The 17,235-nt window shown below is 49.3% G+C and overlaps 1 protein-coding gene across 1 annotated transcript; it reads left to right on the top strand.

Annotated features, from left to right (window-relative positions):
• Positions 1–1,069: 1,069 nt before the first annotated feature.
• On the top strand, positions 1,070–1,861 carry LOC104281993 (pre-miRNA 5'-monophosphate methyltransferase-like). Its single transcript, XM_009880059.1, has 2 exons — positions 1,070–1,096; positions 1,247–1,861. The coding sequence occupies exons 1-2, from the start codon at positions 1,070–1,072 to the stop codon at positions 1,859–1,861; spliced, it is 642 nt and encodes a 213-aa protein (XP_009878361.1).
• Positions 1,862–17,235: the final 15,374 nt, after the last annotated feature.

The raw sequence follows: 17,235 nt of genomic DNA, 5'->3' as shown, positions 1-17,235 counted from the left end.
CTGAGGTCTGAGCCTGCAATGTCCTGGGCTGCTGTCTGTCCCGAGCACTGGAGAGCCGCTCTTGTCATGCCCTAAGAGTGGGGGACCTGCAGAAACCTGAAGCTAGAAACCATAATCTATTGTGTAGTATCACATCATTTATCCATGAGACAGAACTTGAAACTAAAACCCTGGTCACAGGCTCTTGAAGATCTTGTGACAGAACGGGTGAATCTTGTAGAATTTCCCCATTTTGAAAGTTCAATCTCTTTCTTTACTTAGTTCTGCTTTTTTTCTCATGGGTTTTCCTCAGTGTGCAGCTTTGCTGGGTTGTAATTCAGAAGTAACTGTGCATCTCTGATGCCTCTTAGATTTTTCTTTTTTCAGGTGGAAACTTTATCAATGTATTAACTTAGAAATAATTATTCATTCAGAATGAAATTGCATTCTGGCTGGGGACAAAAGTACTGCTGTTTCCTTGGCTTCTCTTCCCCCAGCCCACTGCCAGAAGGTTTGAAAAGCTGCCTAAGGCATTATCTAAAGGACAATTCTAGATCCTATTTCAGGTGAACTTGTAAAACAGGTCAGGTAAAAATGTTCTCAGTCCAGTGCTTTTGAGATGCAGGGACGTTCACCACTAGAGGACACTGTCTGCCTGCTTGTCTGGGCTGTGCGCTCACAGCCGATGTCATTCAGGAACTTCATAGGATCTCCTTTAATGAAAGATTAATACGCTTCCCACTTAGTGGCGCACTCTGTGAAAGGAAATTCGAAGGAAAGCTCTTATAATAGATATCTTATGCTACAATGTAATGGTCAGAGAATGTCTTTTACTATAGCAGCAGCAGAAGAAACATATTACTCTAAATTGGGCATTATAAATAGCTCTAAGTGTCACTAGGGAGCTCTGAGGATCACCTAGGGAAGCCAGTGAAGCCTTTACTCCCACTTTGGATGGGGATATCCAGCAAGATTCCTGTTACTAAAACTCATCTTTCCCATAGGTTTGGAGCAAAACCCCAAGTGTGGGGTGATACAGGTCTAGTTCCCATCTCTTTGGATTGTCTTTCCGGTAGTCAGGGCTACCGTGATGCTTTTTGCTACAGAAAGGAAGATTGTCAGTGAGCTTATTGTTCTGAACTTCATCGAGAGATAGCTCTGAGTTGGCGCTTGTACTTTGCTGCTGAAAGTGGGATCCGATGTGCTTGGTGGTGTGTTAATGAAGCAGCACAGGCCCTGTGACCCGCTCTTGTTTTCCTTTCTGCAGGAGCTAAGTGTGGCTCTGTACAGGCATCTCCTTGGCCTTCAGGAGAGTGAAGGCAGCCTGAACCAGCCCGCAGCTGGAAAGGACCTGAATCTTCTGTGCTGTGACATTGATCCGGTGTTGATTGAGAGGGCTCAGCAGTGCAGCCCCTTTCCTGCCTCCATATCCTTTGCCAACCTGGACATCATGGACTGCAGTGCCAGGGAGCCATTCCTGAGCGCCTACCTGGGCCGTTTTGGCCGTTCCACCTTTGACATTGTTTTTTGCATGTCTGTGACCATGTGGATCCACCTGAATCATGGGGATAGTGGCCTGATGGAGTTCCTGTCCTTCCTCTCCTCTCTGTGCAAGTACCTGCTGATTGAACCTCAGCCGTGGAAGTGCTACAGGGCAGCCGCACGCCGCCTGCGGAAGCTGGGCAGAAATGACTTTGATCACTTCCGATCTCTCGCTATCAATGGGGATATGGCGGAGAGGATAACCCAGATCTTAACGAAGGACTGCGCCATGGAGCTGGTGTGCTGCTTTGGGAGCACCAGCTGGGACAGAAGTCTCCTGCTTTTTAAATCAAATGGCTCAAATCACGAGGGCAGGGAGTCTTCAGAACAGGAACAGTAACTGATAAATAGCCTCTCACATTCATGAATTCATAGGCAAGGAGGTGCTTGCTGTTTACTGAGGCAGATGTAGGAATTCCGAAATCCCTATTGGGATCAGACCTTGACTTCCCTAGGCAGTCCGAGGCAAGTAATGCCTGTGTGATTATTTTTTTTTTTTTCCCTCCTCTCCATCTGCAAAATGCAGTGGCAGTTTTAACCTACCTTGTGGGTTCTGAGGTTGCTGTTCCTAGAAAGTGATCCTGAAATCAAAGTTGCTACATACGTACTTCCAATGTGCATGAAGAATATTCCCTGGAAGAAAGCAGAACGTGCCTTTTTTTTTTTTTTGGTCCCTGGAGCTTTTCGGGGAAAGGGAACATTTCTGTTGACCTGTGCAATGCCCTGTTCTGCTTCTCATCATGTTTTCTGTCTAAAATGCTCTTGGAAAACGTATAACTTGGTCTCTCAGCTATAAGCGAGTTGGATTGTTGCAGAGGGTGTCTGGCAAACAGGTTTCCCAGAGTAGGGGGAGATGCCCCGTGTCTGGAAACATTCCAGGTCAGGCTGGACGGGGCTCTGAGCAACCTGTTCTAGTTGAAGATGTCCCAGCTCATGCCAGAGGTTTGGATTAGATGGCCTTTAACAGTCCTGTCCAACCCAAACCGTTCTGTGACATTGGTCAGGCTGTGATCTATGCATCTTTGCAGATGGAGGTTGACAGTGGTGTGATCTTTCTGTGGAGCGAAGGATTTCTGTGGTAGGGTGTGTATTTATTTGTGTGTAACAGAGTGAGTGCTTTTTGTAATAATATCCTTGAAATAAAAATAACTTAATTTTGTTTAAAATACTGTGGGTTTTTTAATCTTTCTTTTTGTTCACGTTGTTTTCAACACTTCAGCAGTTCCAGGTAACAGTTTGTAATTTTGTTGTATTTACAGGCTCAGATGAGACTTTGGTACACTCGAAGCTATGTTTGGCTAAGGTTAAAATATTACAGCCTTCACTGGGTTGAGGATTTGTTTAGTTCGTGTTTTTTTCCCGGTAAAATCTAGGAAGAAAGAAAACTGAGCAGAGTGTCTTATTTTAACTTCATTTTTCTTGTTTTAATATCACTATTAGCTTTAGTTCATACATAGTGGTTTCATTAGCTTCGGTAGTAAGTAGGAGTCACGCTTCCACAGTGCTGTCTAAACGGATTAAAAACCTCACTCGAGTAGGCTATGACACACAGAAATAGATAACTGATGACTCTTACGGATTTCTAGGTTCTGCTGCTTCCTCAGTGAGAGGTGAGAGGGAAGCCCAGGTATGTGCCGTAAGCGTCCTGTCAGGAGAGCTTGGTACTAGAGACCGAGGGGAGCGGAGGACATCTCCTCCAGGAGGTGCTCGTGTCTCGCAGTTCTGCCCAGGTCAGCCTCTGCGCAGGGGCAGAGAGAAGCTTTGATTGCACTTTACATCGTGTCCTTACTGGGACTTCCTTATTATTTACTCATGCAGTGATGATGGACAGGGGGCCAAAAAAAAAAAAAAGGAAAGCTTTGATTTCCTCTTCAATGAGTTCAGATGAAAGAGTGAAGCATGTGAGTGTTCTGCCTGGCTTGCCACAGCCTTCTGGATGAAAAGCTGCTGGGCTCCATGGATAGACGTGTGAAAAAACCATGTGTGAACGTACATGTGTTTAAAGAGATCGAGTAGGGTCACAGAAAGGCTTTGAGGCTCTCCACATAAATGCAGCTTCCACATTGTTCTGCTATGAAGAAAATATTTAGGACTCCCACCAGGAGTCCTGAGAGCTCCTCTGATTTTTTCAGCTGCAAACAAGTGTGCCCTCCCTCGTGGTCGTGGTGGTTGTTAATTTTCTTAAAGACGACTTTTAACTCTGGGCTGATTTTACTATCCCTGTGGGAGTGAAGGGAGAACCAATTTGTCATGTATTTTCCTGAGGGTTCACCCAAGTGCCTGATCTCTCTCGCAGCTAATTTATATGTAACATTTATCACTTTGGTAACTAAGCACCTCATCTGACATTCGTTGTAATCTATGGGGAAGCTCCACTGACTGGAGGGGTGTTGGCTCACCCAACGCTGCGAGGCAGCGCAGCCGCCCCTTTCCTTCTGCTGAGCTGCTCTGCCCTGTGTCGTGCGGCTGGTGGCACTGGAGTATCGTACAAGCTACAGCCTTCCCCCCCAGGATGTTTCTGTTGGGTTGTGTCACTACTAGTTGCTGTTTTCTTTGAACTTTGAAATATTTATAAAATAGACCTGGATTTATCTGTTCAGTGCTCAGGTTTAAAGGGGTGAATAGGGTTTCTTGCCTTTTGTTTTCCTCTGGGGATTTACACACTTGCCTATGAAAAATTTTATGAAGAGTTGCTAGGAAGGTAGACAACCCAAAGAGTTACACACAGGAGACATCCTGCACCCATCTAGAATGACCTTCCCTTTCGCAGGGACCCTGTTTTATGTTCCTTAGGCACTGAGTGATAGATCAGTATCTGCCTGGGGATTCTTTTGGACCACTGCTTGTTGAAAGACTGTGGGGTTTGTTTGTTTTTTTTTTTTTTTTCTTTTTTCCCAGCCTTTATATGGTGGCCGTGTGCAGACCTGCAAACCGGCCTGGTGTGTATGTAACAGTATGATGACTTCTTATCTGTCTCTCAAGTCTGGACTATTAAATTGCTAATATCAATATGTCCCACTGTCTCAGAAATGGCTGAGCTCCAAAACTAGCTCTGTTTGGCTTTGGCACAGCAGTGTTTTGTTTCTGGTCCTTTGGATATTGCCACAAATACAACGCAAACGTCTCTGCAGTTCTTGACGTACGAAGGAGCTCAAAATGGAGTCAGTCCTTTAGCAGACAGGAGGGGAAAAAAATATCTCTTTTCTTTTTAGCTTGCTGCTGCTGCTCTCCAGGAAGCTGTCAGGAGCCGAGACAGGTGGGAACCCAGTTCCATGACACAGGAATAGAAGACAGCCTTTGGATCTCAGCTGCAGCACTTATGTAAGGCTCTGGAAAATTATGGTTTTTGTATTCTTTCTGCATTTTGCAATGTGGCTAAAATGTGTTCCCGGGTCTCCCGAAGGCAGGACGGAAGGAAAGTGAAGATGAGGGTTAAAATGAACACTTCCGCTCCCTATTGCTGAGAGCACTTTGCAGAGTTGGTTGATAATTGTTCATGGGACAGCTGGTGAAATGGAGGTGCCCCTTGCTTGTGTGAGTCCTGGGGGTGGTTACCCTTGTAGAGCTGGGGGTACCTGGGCTCAGGGGAGGTGCGGAGGCCTCTGTGCTGAAAGTACTGCTTGCTCGTCTCCTCCCTGTCCAAGGATGGCGCCAACCTGGTGGTGGTTGCTGCTGCTAAAATGAGGGAGATGCGACTTCCCTGTGTATGTAGAGGGAGGGCTGCGCTCCCACTACTCAGCTGGGAACATGTGGCATCAGCTGATGTGTAGGACCACAGGCTTGCTAATTACGTGTTCATTATTTGTGTGTGTGTGTGCGCCTGTGCATTGGAGGGTTAATTAAGAGGTCACAGAATCACAGAATGGTTAGGGTTGGAAGGGACCTCTGGAGATCATCTAGTCCAACCCCCAAGCAGGTCCTGCTTGCTCTTTCCTACGCTTAAAGCTCCAACCCCATGGCTGCTTACAGGAGCCTGCTAAATTCAACACCTGCACAGAGCACGCATAGCTGAGCATTTCCAAACAGACCCGAAATACTGCACAGCTCTGTGATGGGACTGTCAGACTGCTGCCCTCTTCCATCCTGGCAGCCAGTGAGGAGTTGCCTTGTAAAGTTCCCGTGCTCTGTGGTTTGTGATTGTTGCTGGGCTCCATCACACCTTGCCTCAGTTTTTCCATCCACGAAATGAGCTTGATAACCACCCACTACTGTGGCGATTTCTGATGTGGAATATTGGCTGTGTGTTTGCACAGCACTTCTGAGAATGAAAAATACCGATGAGCTGAGCTGTATCATCAGCTGTGAGCTATGCCATTGTTCATAATAATCACTGCAGCCACTTCAGATATTAATTAGATGCCATACCTTCAAAGTGTTCTGACAATTAAGTCTCACGCCACTGCTGTGTAGCAAGTCACAGCTAATTATCTCCCTTCCTTGGATGGAAAAATCTCGGCAGAAGAGGTGAAGCACCTAGTCCTGCGTAAGCTTGCATCAAAGTTGGGGCTGAGAACTTGGAGGTTCCAGTTTCTGGATGATTCTGGAGTTGCTTCCAGCCTTTGTGGGAAGTAGGATTTAGATGGAGTCAATGAGAAGTCCTTTTTTATTACATTTTATTTTTCTTTTGCTTATGCTAAGAGACACTTTGCTGTTTCCTAGGTTCTTGTGCTGGCTGAGTCAAGGGATGCACTCTGTGGGGAAAAGTTTAGTGTGTAAATATGGTGCAACAGCAGCAATTTTATCAGTTTAACGTTGACAGCTGTCAGAGCAAATGACTGTTGTAAGCACCTATCTCGCTGCTGTCTGCTTCCCTTCTTACACATGTATGTATTGACAGCCTTGCAGACGCCATTCGTCAGCATTTCTAAATGGTGACATGGTTTAAAAATGGTTTAATTCAACTTTACCCAGAATGTGTGACCAGCCCAGGAGTGGAGGAATCAAGTTTAGGAACTGAGAGTTGGCAGCAACATGTCTGCTCCTATAAGCAGCTTCCTCTAGCTGCAAACCCAGCAACTCGTCAGTACAAGTTTGTATGGCAGAAGCTGCAGACTTTCGGATTTCCTTTGCTCAGCTGAGGGCAGGTTCATTCTTGCTCCTCCTGGCACTTTGCTGCCTGTGAATTAAAGGAGAAAAGTGAGAGGTGTCAACCCATGGAAATATGGGCATCTGTTTCTGGCAGTGTGGAAACCTGAGAGGAGAGCAGCCACAAACCAAACACATGATGTCTTTACCAGGTGTGAGCCAGTGCTCTTGCGAAGTTTTCATTTGTTAGCTGAGCTGGTGGTGTGAGGAAACGGAGCCCTTTTGGCAGAGTTGGGGGCACTAGGTGGGAAAACCAACCGCAAATCCAAGGTGTGAGTCTGAGGTTTGCTCTGGACGCGCGCTGAAGGCTGCTCCTGGTTGGCCTTGTTGCAAACGAGGGGAGCTTGGTAGGTCAGGGGAGGTCAGAGGGGATCAAAAAGATTAGTTGTTCACTTCCTTGAGCCCTGTTGGTTATGGAAATAGATGCGGCTTAGCTGTGTACACTGAAGTTTGATTCCCGGGCGAGACTGGTCTCTTTGAGTCTCCAAGACTTAGACGCAGCCTCTCTGGACCTAGTGGAGAAGGTGATAGGTAGATAAGTGGGGTGGGGGAAGTTTGTCCTGCCGTTGGGCTCCTTCTTTAGTCTTCAGGGTGTCATTGCAGACGCCTTGGGTTTCTCGTCAGATTCACTTGTCTTAACATGGGCGGGAGGTTTGGTATCCCACAGCCCTTTGCACGGAAATCCCTTGGAGCATTATGGGCAGAAGTCTTGCCACCAATGCTCTTATCAGCTCAGGCTTGAGTTTCTTGGGTTTAATTATCTGGGAGTGTGCTTGTTACCTTAGAGCTGGGTCACCCACGAGGACTGGACTCCGAAGGGGTCTTGAGTGTGAAGAAGAAAGCTTGGGGTCATGATCTAGGGTCAGGATATGCTTATAATGCTCTGATGAGACCTTTGTTCTAGGCTGGGAAATATGGGTTCCTTTCTTAGGCTTGTCACCAGATGACTGCAGAACTTGGGCGAGCTGCTCCTTTCCTTGGAGCTGTGATCTTGCACTCTTTATTTCACTGGGAAGCATAACCTGACATCTGGTGTAATAAGTTCTTGAGTGAATATGAAACGCTATGCGGACATGATCTGTTACGACCAGGCAGTCGGAGTTCAATCGGCTGTAGATCGGGCTTATGAAATGCTTATTTTCAGCTGCCTGGATTTTTATCATGACTGGCAACAAAACTGCTCCGTCCTTGGGTCCTTCACAGAGCAGCTTGACTCTGAGCAGAAGGTTTTATTTTGAGTGGTAATGTTTTCAGGGTAATAGAGCTTTCTAAACTCCTTCACTGTAGTGTGTGGGCCTTGCGGTGAAGCAGGGAAGGTAAGGAGGGATCTTACTCATGTTTCCGTAGCAGAGCACACTTTAGATAAGCGCCTTTGTAGTTGAGTAAAACCCCCTTCATCCAGTCATCCATGGTGGGCCAAAGATTAAACATGGCACTGCAGATCCTCTGCGCTGTTTCCTGGTGTGGAGTGCTTCATGTATTCCATAGTAATTAATTCCGTTTTATTGTTGCATTAGCAATTTATGCGTCTTATATGTGAGTGACAAGGATTTAGTTAGAGCTGAGTCCGAGGGTGGTGTCCCTCCTTGGCCTTCTCTGTTCCCCTCCACCCCTGGGGTCAACCCAGAGACTCTGAAGTCTGTGAAACGCACAGAAGCTGCTGAAATGCAGCTTTGTTACCCCAGCAGCTGAAATCCAGGAGCAGTCATGCTGCAACAGGCCTGCCCTGCTGCGAGAGAACAAGCTGCAGGGTGACACATCAAAAGAGAAGGGCAGCTCCGTGGTGTTCTCTACAGAGATCAAAAGGAAGTAAGCAGGGCGGCTCCTCTCCTGGCTGGCCCTTGAGACTGCTCATGTCTTTCTCTGTGTCCCTTTAATCTCAATTACCTTCTGGAAGATCACTGTTCCAAGCATGTGAGATGGTGGTGGGAAAAGATCGCCTGTGAAGTGGCTGCTGTGAGGGAAGAGATCCCTGGTTGTGCGTTGGGGAAGAATTCCCTTACCCTTTGTGAAGAAAGCATACAGGAGAGCAAAGTTTTTAACGTACCCTTCTAGTACAGCCAGCGTCTCCACGTCCCATCAGGGCAGGTGACACAGCACGAGCGCAGAGGGGCGCAGGGGCGCTGGATGCGAGCTGCCCCGCGTGGGGTCTGGTGTTCTCTACGCAGAGACTGACACCAGACCCCTTCTGCAGCTGCTGTGCCTCGATGGTGCCGGGGCAGGAGATCTCCGTAGGGCTGCCGTGGCGTTACGTCAGGGATTAGACCTCGCTGGTGCGTGGTGGCAAGTGAATTAACAGGGCAGTATTTGAAAGTTGTGAGGGCTTTTCAGGAATGCGTGTGGTGGCTATTATCTAGGGCTCTTGGATCTGCTGGGACTGAATCGCTGGAGTAACCGCTGCATTCTTTGTCTGGACATTCTCAGCCCCACCAGCGCTGACTCCTGTTGTCCGGGGAGGCTAAATAGGGCAGATGCTGAATTATTTATTGTCCTCCAGCCCCTAGAGCAGGACCTGCAGTGCATTCCTTACTGACTCAGGTTGAGTTTTAACTCCTCATCTTAACCATTACTTAAACAGGTATTGCTTAGTCTTTTCCTCCAAATACCTGCAGTTGTTAAGCAGGACAAATGCCTGAGAACTGCTCTTGGTTTGCCCTGGATCATTTACGAGCCCACTGCAGGTCACCTCTTTGGGCAACCTCGTCCTTAGATCAGGGCAGCTGCGGTGACCTGCGAAAGCACCTTTTCTCCCTTGCCCAAACAACTGTGTGGGACTTCCCAAAATGATGCAGCTTCTTCCATGACACCTTGTACAGAGCTCAGGGCAAGCATGGAAACCCTTCATGGAAACCCTTCATGGAAAAGCTGTAAGAGAGCAGAGGCGTTGAACCTGAGAGCATGGGAATGGGTGACAAAGTATTCAGCCTTGAGTGGGAAAGATACTGTCTGAAGCGCTGTGGCTCAGTGAAAGGGAACGGGGACCTGTAGCAGCTGCGGAGAGAAGGGAGGAAGAAAAGGAGAACAAATGTGGATGAGACTTGGGAACCAAATTAGGTGTTCCTGGGGTACCTCCTGGCCTTTGTATTTATGAGCTCGTTTCTCCTGAGGATTCTACTATCGATGCTGAAAGTAGGAATCTCATCTGACCTTGAATAACATCAGTGCAAAACTGATTTGGGGGGGAATCCCAAGGCCAAAGGATGCATTTACCTGAGCTGTAGGTTGTAGGATAGAGTAATGCAAAGGGAAAACCAGACCTGTGTTAGGCCTTTCTCTCCCCTGGTGCAAGTTTCCCAGGTGACTAGTTAGTGTCCCAAATACTGATCTTTGCCTTCGGGGGAGGTGGAGAGCGGAGAGCTGCTCTGCTTCTCCGTGTTCTCTCTTGATCTGCGTTTCTAGCTGGTGCTGTCACCAGCAAATTCGCTCTGCTCTTTGCCAAGGCGGCAGGTCCTGGCTGGTAGCTGTTCCCTGCTCTGTATGTATGTGTCTGCATTTTTTCCGAAGACCAGCTTCAGCTGGTTTGTGTGAAGTGCTGACTTCAGGCATTGTGCAGAGCATGACTCAGAAGGGTAGAGGTTTAGGGGAAAGGGAGGAAAGTCTTTTTAAGGAGTTGTAAGCGATAAAGTACAGTGAACAGTATTGGTAGAGGCGGCCTGGTTCTCTTCCAGGTTCAGAAGGAAGCGTATTAAGGATTTACAAAGAACTGGCACAACTGCAAGGCAGAAGAATGCTTTATTGAGTGTGTAAATGCTCGTAAAGCTACTAGTAAACCTTGTAATGTTGTGTATGTGCGGGTGTGTGTGTAGACACTGGGAGGAGAGGAGGGACGTACCAAGAAGGTATGTGGAGGTTTCCAGAGGGCCTGATGCTCCTCGGAGAAGTAGGTTGATGACGGTCACCGTTGTCATCAGCAGAGCAATGGTTGATGTGGAGCCTGGTTCCCTTCAACTCCCTGCTCTGATTTCTGGTCCAAAGCAGGTGGCCCACTGAGGCCACCCGTTGCCGTTGCAGCACTTTGTGTAATATCGTCTAAGGGTGCTCTTAAAGACTTCCACTCTTAAAGAGCAGAGAAGCGCAAAGGGGCCGTCGGATCTCTTAGAGGGAGAGCACGGAGAAGGGCTCACCCTGGTTCCTCCCTGTGAGTCGTCTGTGGGTATCGTGTAACAGAAATACAAATTTGGTTGTGTGATAAGACGGGAGAACGGCCCGTGTTCGCCCATCGCAGGAACTGCTTTGCATGCGCACCTGCTGTGGGGCAGAGGCACCTGCGCTGTGGTCGCGCGATGGCAAAACGGGAACCGGGGGGCGGTGAAGATGGCAAAGAGCAGGTTGGTCTGGGCCCGAGGGGCTGGGGGAAAGGAAAGGGGCAGCAGGCGAGCTGTTCCTGAATGTAATGCAGAAGTTGGGCACCTCCTCATGTGAGCGAACACCCCCCCACCCCCTTTCCCTTACATTGGCATTTCTCTGACAAGGTGTCAGGGAAGGCACTTGTCAGAATATTTGCTGATGTGGAAGCTTTGAAGCCTGCAAGATTTGCCTTCTGCGCAAAACCCAGCAAAGGCAGATTGGAGCCGTCTGCCCTGGTTGCAAGCGGTTCCCTCCCCACGGCAATGGACGCCGTAAGATCAGAGCTCAGCAAATGCACAAAGGGAAGCGCCAGGCGGGGCCGACAGCCTGTTCCCTGCTGCAGACAATGCTGACAGAGCCCTCTGGGGCTGGGCGGCCCAGCCTCTGAATTCTCCTTTCCCAGCCAGGTGGAAAAAGAAGCCTGAGCTGGCTGCATCTCCTGAGGTTCCCCAGCCCAAGGGCCGTCTGCCTGCCCCGATCACTCTCCTAACTTCAGAGCAGTATTTGCATGGACTGGGGGACACGAATGTGTGTGCCAGGAGGCTGCTTCTACCCCGGCATGCCTAGGTAAATCCATCACTGCTCTTTCAGGAGTACCAAAGTACTGGCCCTTATGTCCTCCCTGCCATGGTTCATGGAGTGTAGTTGGGCACTGTTACTAATTGTAGTCCTGTGAATTCGGGGAAGCTCTTACCAGTATCTGAGAGCTGAAAGCAGCTGAAAGGAGCACTGCGGGGCTGCTTCAGACATCTTCACCATGGTTTGTATCAATGCAGGGTTCCTAGCTCAGTGGGTAAACTCTGCATCTGAAGACCCGCTGAGTTTTGCAGGTTTTGGGTTTCGGGTGGAAAGGCTGGAATAGTGCGTTAGAGGAATAAAGGCTGGTTGTGAAATGTAGATCCCCATCTGAAACTAGATTTGGATCTCCCTGCAGACTAAACAAATGTGATTCTGCAAGGCTGCTTAGATGATAAACACGGAGAACAGGGGCAGTCATGTACATATGCATTAGATATGTCTGTTCTGCTTTGCAAGAAGTAGCTGTTTGTTGTGAAAATATAGAAAGTATTTGAATTTTTTCTTACAGGGTAGGATTTAACTGAAGAATGAAGGAATGTTGTTAGCCTTGGTTCCGACCTCACCTGCAGGAAATGCGAAGCAAAAAAAATAAGGGGGGAAATGTGGAATTGGAGCTGAGCTACCACACTAAGATGAGGATCTGCTTTAGTAAAGTTAGTGATGTACACAGGGTTAGCTTAACCTCTTGGGAATCTGATGCTAAATACATCTGGTCAGACAGCACAAGTTCTGTATCTGTTAGGAGTTTGTTTTGGTGAGGGGGAATGTTTTTGTCCCTTTTGCTTAGCAGCTGGAGGTGCAAAGGGCACCTGATGCTTCTGAAGGAGATTCACTCCAGGCTAATTAGGAGCCTTTCTGTCCCTCCTTCATCAACCAACAGCCAGGACCTGCCCCAAGCATTCCCCTTTTCTTGCTGCCAGGCCAAGTCTCTCCTCAGATTTCCAGTTAAGTGGTGGCCTTACTTAAAGTTGAGCTTCACAGCCCATGCGGACACTGGCAGTGGGGTTCAGAGATGCTTCCGCACACGTCTGCGCACATGGATGTGTTTGTGCACACACCAGCAGATGCAGGTGTAGCCTCAGATGCTGCGTTCACGGGCACAGATTGTGCCCGGGCCCGATAGCTGCGTGTGTTCACACTGCTCTGTGCAGTGTTAGCTCCTGGGGGTCTGTTTTCTTTTAAACTCTAGAGAGCTGAAGAAAGAAGACCCCTATGGGCTTTAAGTCCTCCCTCCCTCCCTTCCAACCAGCAACTGGTAGGCCTGTTTTGTAATCCTTGCTTCTGTAGTGGAAATCAGTGTTTCTGTGGCAGCTGCCCACATCTTTCCTGAGCAGCATTATACGTGCATACTCACACTGCTCTGTGCAGTGTTTGCTCCCTGCAGTCTGTTTTCTCTTAAATTACACTATCTGAATGGCTCTCTGCTTTATGTTCTTGAGAAACGAGAGCACACAGAGAGCATTAAAAGGTGAGCACGGAGGGAGCTGGGTGGGATCTGTAAGTGATCCAAGGCTCCCTGTCAAAACATCCCCACCCCATTCCTTGCATGGCTGGGATGGTTTGCAAAAAGCTCAGACTTCTCAGTAACTTGCAGAGAAACTGGCACAAAAGTTAACTCTCAAAGGGGCCCAGTCCAACTCCCATAAAATCTGCAGGGAGTCTAGTCCCACTGTACTGCTGTAGCCAATGCTTGCTGAAATTTTACGTATTCCGCTTAGGTTTAAGCTGGCAGAGAAGGGGCAGATGCCAACGCTTGTTGTTAGCAGCATAAATCCGGAGCAAGGTGATGGCATGGTGTTGAGAACAGTCAAGCTGAAGTTAATCTTGATTTGCCAGCTCTGCTGCTTGTGGACAGCAGCATCCTCAATACAGTTGCAAACTGGTCCCAACAGCTCTGTCCTCTTTATGCTGTCAAGTGCAAACCTAGGGATAATCTCGGGATTGGAGCTGTGATGATAGCAGGGGTTTAGGAAGCTCAGGAGCAACGTAAGTCCTTCTGTGCTGACATAAGAGCAACATAAGTCCTCCTCCTTGTGCATCTGACGGGATTGGAGCTGTGATGATAGCAGGGTTTTAGGAAGCTCAGGAGCAACATAAGTCCTTCTGTGCTGACACTGCCTCCTCCTTGTGCATCTGGGTGACCTGGGATGGACAAGCGTAGTTGGGCTGCTATGAGTTGTTTTCTTTGCTAGAGTGAAAAATCGGGGGTCCTTCCTGGTCGGGGTGGCAATAGGACTGGAACGGATCAGCCTGCTTTGGGAAGGGGAGATTGAAATGCTGACCCTTCCCAGAACCAAGTGGTGGACAGCAGATACAGCCAAGAGGCAATTTCCAGCTGTGAGCCAAGCTTTTTACCAGTGCAGAGGGCTGGAGCATTGCTGCAGTCAAGGGCTGGCTTAGAAATTCAAAGATGTGACCCTCAGTTGCTTCTTACCCTACTTAAGGTCTCATCAAGGACTGAGAAGCTTCCAGCAAGGTGGAAGTTCCTATTTCTGGGTTAGAGTCGGGCATTTTGTATTGAAATTCAGCCCTGCCAACCTTGGCCTGACTGGGATCCCCCAGGACCTTGCAAAGTCAGTTTTTTTTTTCCTCTGGATCCACTTGTCATTGTTGCCCTAGATAACATATGTTGTATAATCTGCAGAGCACACTCCAGATATGTACGTGGGCGAATCCTCCAGGGAGAACTGAATTGGGTGCTCAGGTCAGAACATGTCCCGTAGGTGTTTGTTGCCATGAGTATGAGCTGGCTGTCCGGGAAGCTGCCAGTGGAGCATGTATGGATGGAGTCCTGTTTCATCCAGAGACTCCACACCACCTCGGTGCGCTCAAAACTAGGCTGGGGAAGCACTGACACGGAGGTTGAGCAGCAGTCTGTTTGTGGGAGCAGAGGGCTTGTCTGATGCTAGCTCAGGTCTGACTCTTAAGAGTGGTAAACATGCCGCGTGCTGCTAAGTTTCAGGTTTCCCCCGGGCAAATCCAAGGCTAAATGAACTTCAGGATTTTTTAGTGCCTTGTGGTCCACTGGCGTTTGGAGTTTTCCCTCCTTGTCTAGTCTGTAAGTCTTTTGGGGTGCCAGTTTTTGAGTGTTTTCTGTTGTTGGTAGGCTGGAGCTTTGGTTCGAATTAGGAGAGCAGCTGTTCTTCCATGTTGCCCTGACTTCAGGAATGGGGACTTAAAACAGCGTCGCCCACTGGGAGAGCTGGCACTGGGGGGATAAACTGGTGCAGCATCACTGACTTCAGTAAAGTTACACGGGTTTCTCTGCAGTGAAGTGCTAAGGGAACGCTGCATTTCCACCCTGTTGGGGTCAGTGGGACAGGCAGGTGTAAATCTGGAGTGGATCTGCAGCTATGGATCTGACTTGGTGTTATCTTACTCCTCGTGTTGTCGTTCTAACCCCAGCAAACTACACAAAAGGCTCCAAATTGGCTTGCTTGTGCTGGTAGTGGTGTCTTTCAGCCCTACTGCACTTACCCTGCACGCAGGAGCTGACAGATCACCTTGGCTACATGATAAGGCCCTGGAAGAGTTGGAAACCAAGCCCCAGATGTTTTATATCCCCTTTTTCAAGTGTGAACTTTTTTTCCTCTCTGTGTGTTGGTGGAGCAACATTTTTGGGTGGCAGAGATTGCTGGCCAGGGTAGAAAGTCTTGGTCTTGCACTGGGACATTGCCAGCCGGGGAGATGTTGGAGACAAAGGAGATTTTGGGACTCTTGGAGTTGATCTGAGTGCCATAGGGGCAGGTAAAGCTGAGCATATGGGCTTAGGGAGCTGGGAAAGGTGCAGGCCAGGTTTGCTAATGCTAAAAAATAGCCGGTCCCATTTCCATGGGCAGAACTCGGGCCCCAGTGGCGCCAGCCCCCCTTGGCACGAGGAGGCTGGATGCTGGGTGAGCCTAGTGGAGGAGTCCTTTGCGCAGAGGGGGCTGCCTTGCCCTGCGGGTTCCCCTTGCAGGGCTACAGCCAGCCTGTCCTGACCCCCTCTCCCCGGCGTTCCCAGCCCTGTTTGCTTCCTTCGTCAGAGCCGCTGCCGCCCGCCCTGCGGTGAGTCACGATGGGATTCCTCAGCTCTGAAGTGGTTCCTTCTCTTTTTTTTTAATTTTTTTTTTTCGCTTTCTCCCCCTCCTCCCCAGGTGCTGAGCTTTTTTTCCAAAGCCTTGAATTGAAGGGTGTGTCTATGAAATCTCGCAAACACACGCAGGCCCCGGCAGGAATGGGTGAGCACCGTTCCCATTATGTTATGAATACCTTCCCTGCTGCCACGGGGATCCTGCCAGGCCGAGCGGCCAATCTCGAGCACCTAGACCTGCTGAGCTCTGGGGTTTCGCTCCTCTCGCTAAGTCATTGCTTTGCAGAGATGAACAGTTTTAATCTCCTCTCAGCAACAGCCATGTTTTTGTACTCGCTTGGCCTCCTGCGATATCCCGGTTCCCACGGTTAGCGACTTCCCGGGGCACTATGCCGGTAGGGGTGGAGAGTTGAGCAGGCAGCTCCGGCAGCTGGACTGCCCATCCTTGTCTGTGACTCATCTCGTCCAACCTGCAATCTCAAATATTTTCTGTTGCCCTGCCCTACGCACCGGGCACTGCCCCAGCACACCCAGGCCCCTCCATGGATCTCGACTCGACGTGCTGCATCGGGTTTGGAGGTTGCCCTGGTGTGTTTGTGCGTTGGAGAGGTCTGTTGGGCTGCGAGGGAGCAGAGCTGGGCGCTCTGGGCCTGAACCCTCTCCGTTTCCTCAGGGTGGACATGTGCCCGGCATTGGGCTTCTTCCACCTCAAATGCACCATGAGCATGTGGTTCTTCCTAATGAGGACACTGAGGAATACGTGGTGTTTAAGTAGCCATGCTTAAAGCTAGCGGAGAGGGTGAAGTAGCTGAGACTGCAGCATGATCTCTCAAGCAGCCAACAAACTCTGAACCCCAGTTACAAGCTCTGGTTGCTAATGTCTACGAAGGCCTAGGGGAGCCGGCCTTCAGTGCTAGCAGTGTCCCCTAGCAAGGGCAAGCCACCAGTGAAGATCTGCAGTCCATGCTGTGATGCACTGTTGGGCTCCAGAGTTGAAAGCTGTTTCTGACTCGGTTAGCATCTGTGCGGAGAGATGATGGGTGTGAGGTGGTAAATGGGCTGTGCGGAGCCTGGGTCATAGGAAACCCCGTACAGACGGACCCTGATCTGAGCTGCAAAGTCTCAGTCCTGATCACTAGTAATAATTTGACCTGACCTTCTTTCTGTTTTCCTTTGTTTACTCAGCAAAATGCACACTGTGTCCTGCACATCTGTCCTTGGCATCACGACTGCGCTCTGGACAGGCTGGTCTCCCCAAGCACTGATGAACTTTCCGTGCTGGAAAGAGGAACGTCCTCATCTCTGCTGAGACCTGATGGAGGTTAGCATGGGCCACAATCCACACACCCCTCCTGCCAGGCAGCGACAGTCTTGTTCGTCTCCCCATCTGTGGGCAGAGCTGCTGCTTTTCCCAGTGCCCCTTTGCTTTTCGCCCTGGATTCCCAAAGACTCCCACTGCCACCGGGTGATGTTGCTGTGTAGTATAAATGGGGGGTGTGTGTGTAGAGGGGAGAGCAGGTCAGGAGGTGCTGGGAAATACTGTTTTGACTCGTGCCTTCCAGGGAATGAAACGTTGCCCTCCCACACATACCGGTTCCCACCCTTTTTGCCCCCACGCCAGGGCTCTGTCC

This window comes from Charadrius vociferus, unplaced genomic scaffold, assembly GCF_000708025.1.
Source record: "Charadrius vociferus isolate BGI_N301 unplaced genomic scaffold, ASM70802v2 scaffold932, whole genome shotgun sequence".
Classification (NCBI taxonomy): Eukaryota; Metazoa; Chordata; class Aves; order Charadriiformes; family Charadriidae; genus Charadrius; species Charadrius vociferus.
Note: the sequence above shows the minus strand (reverse complement) of the source record. Positions and strands in the feature narration are given on the sequence as shown.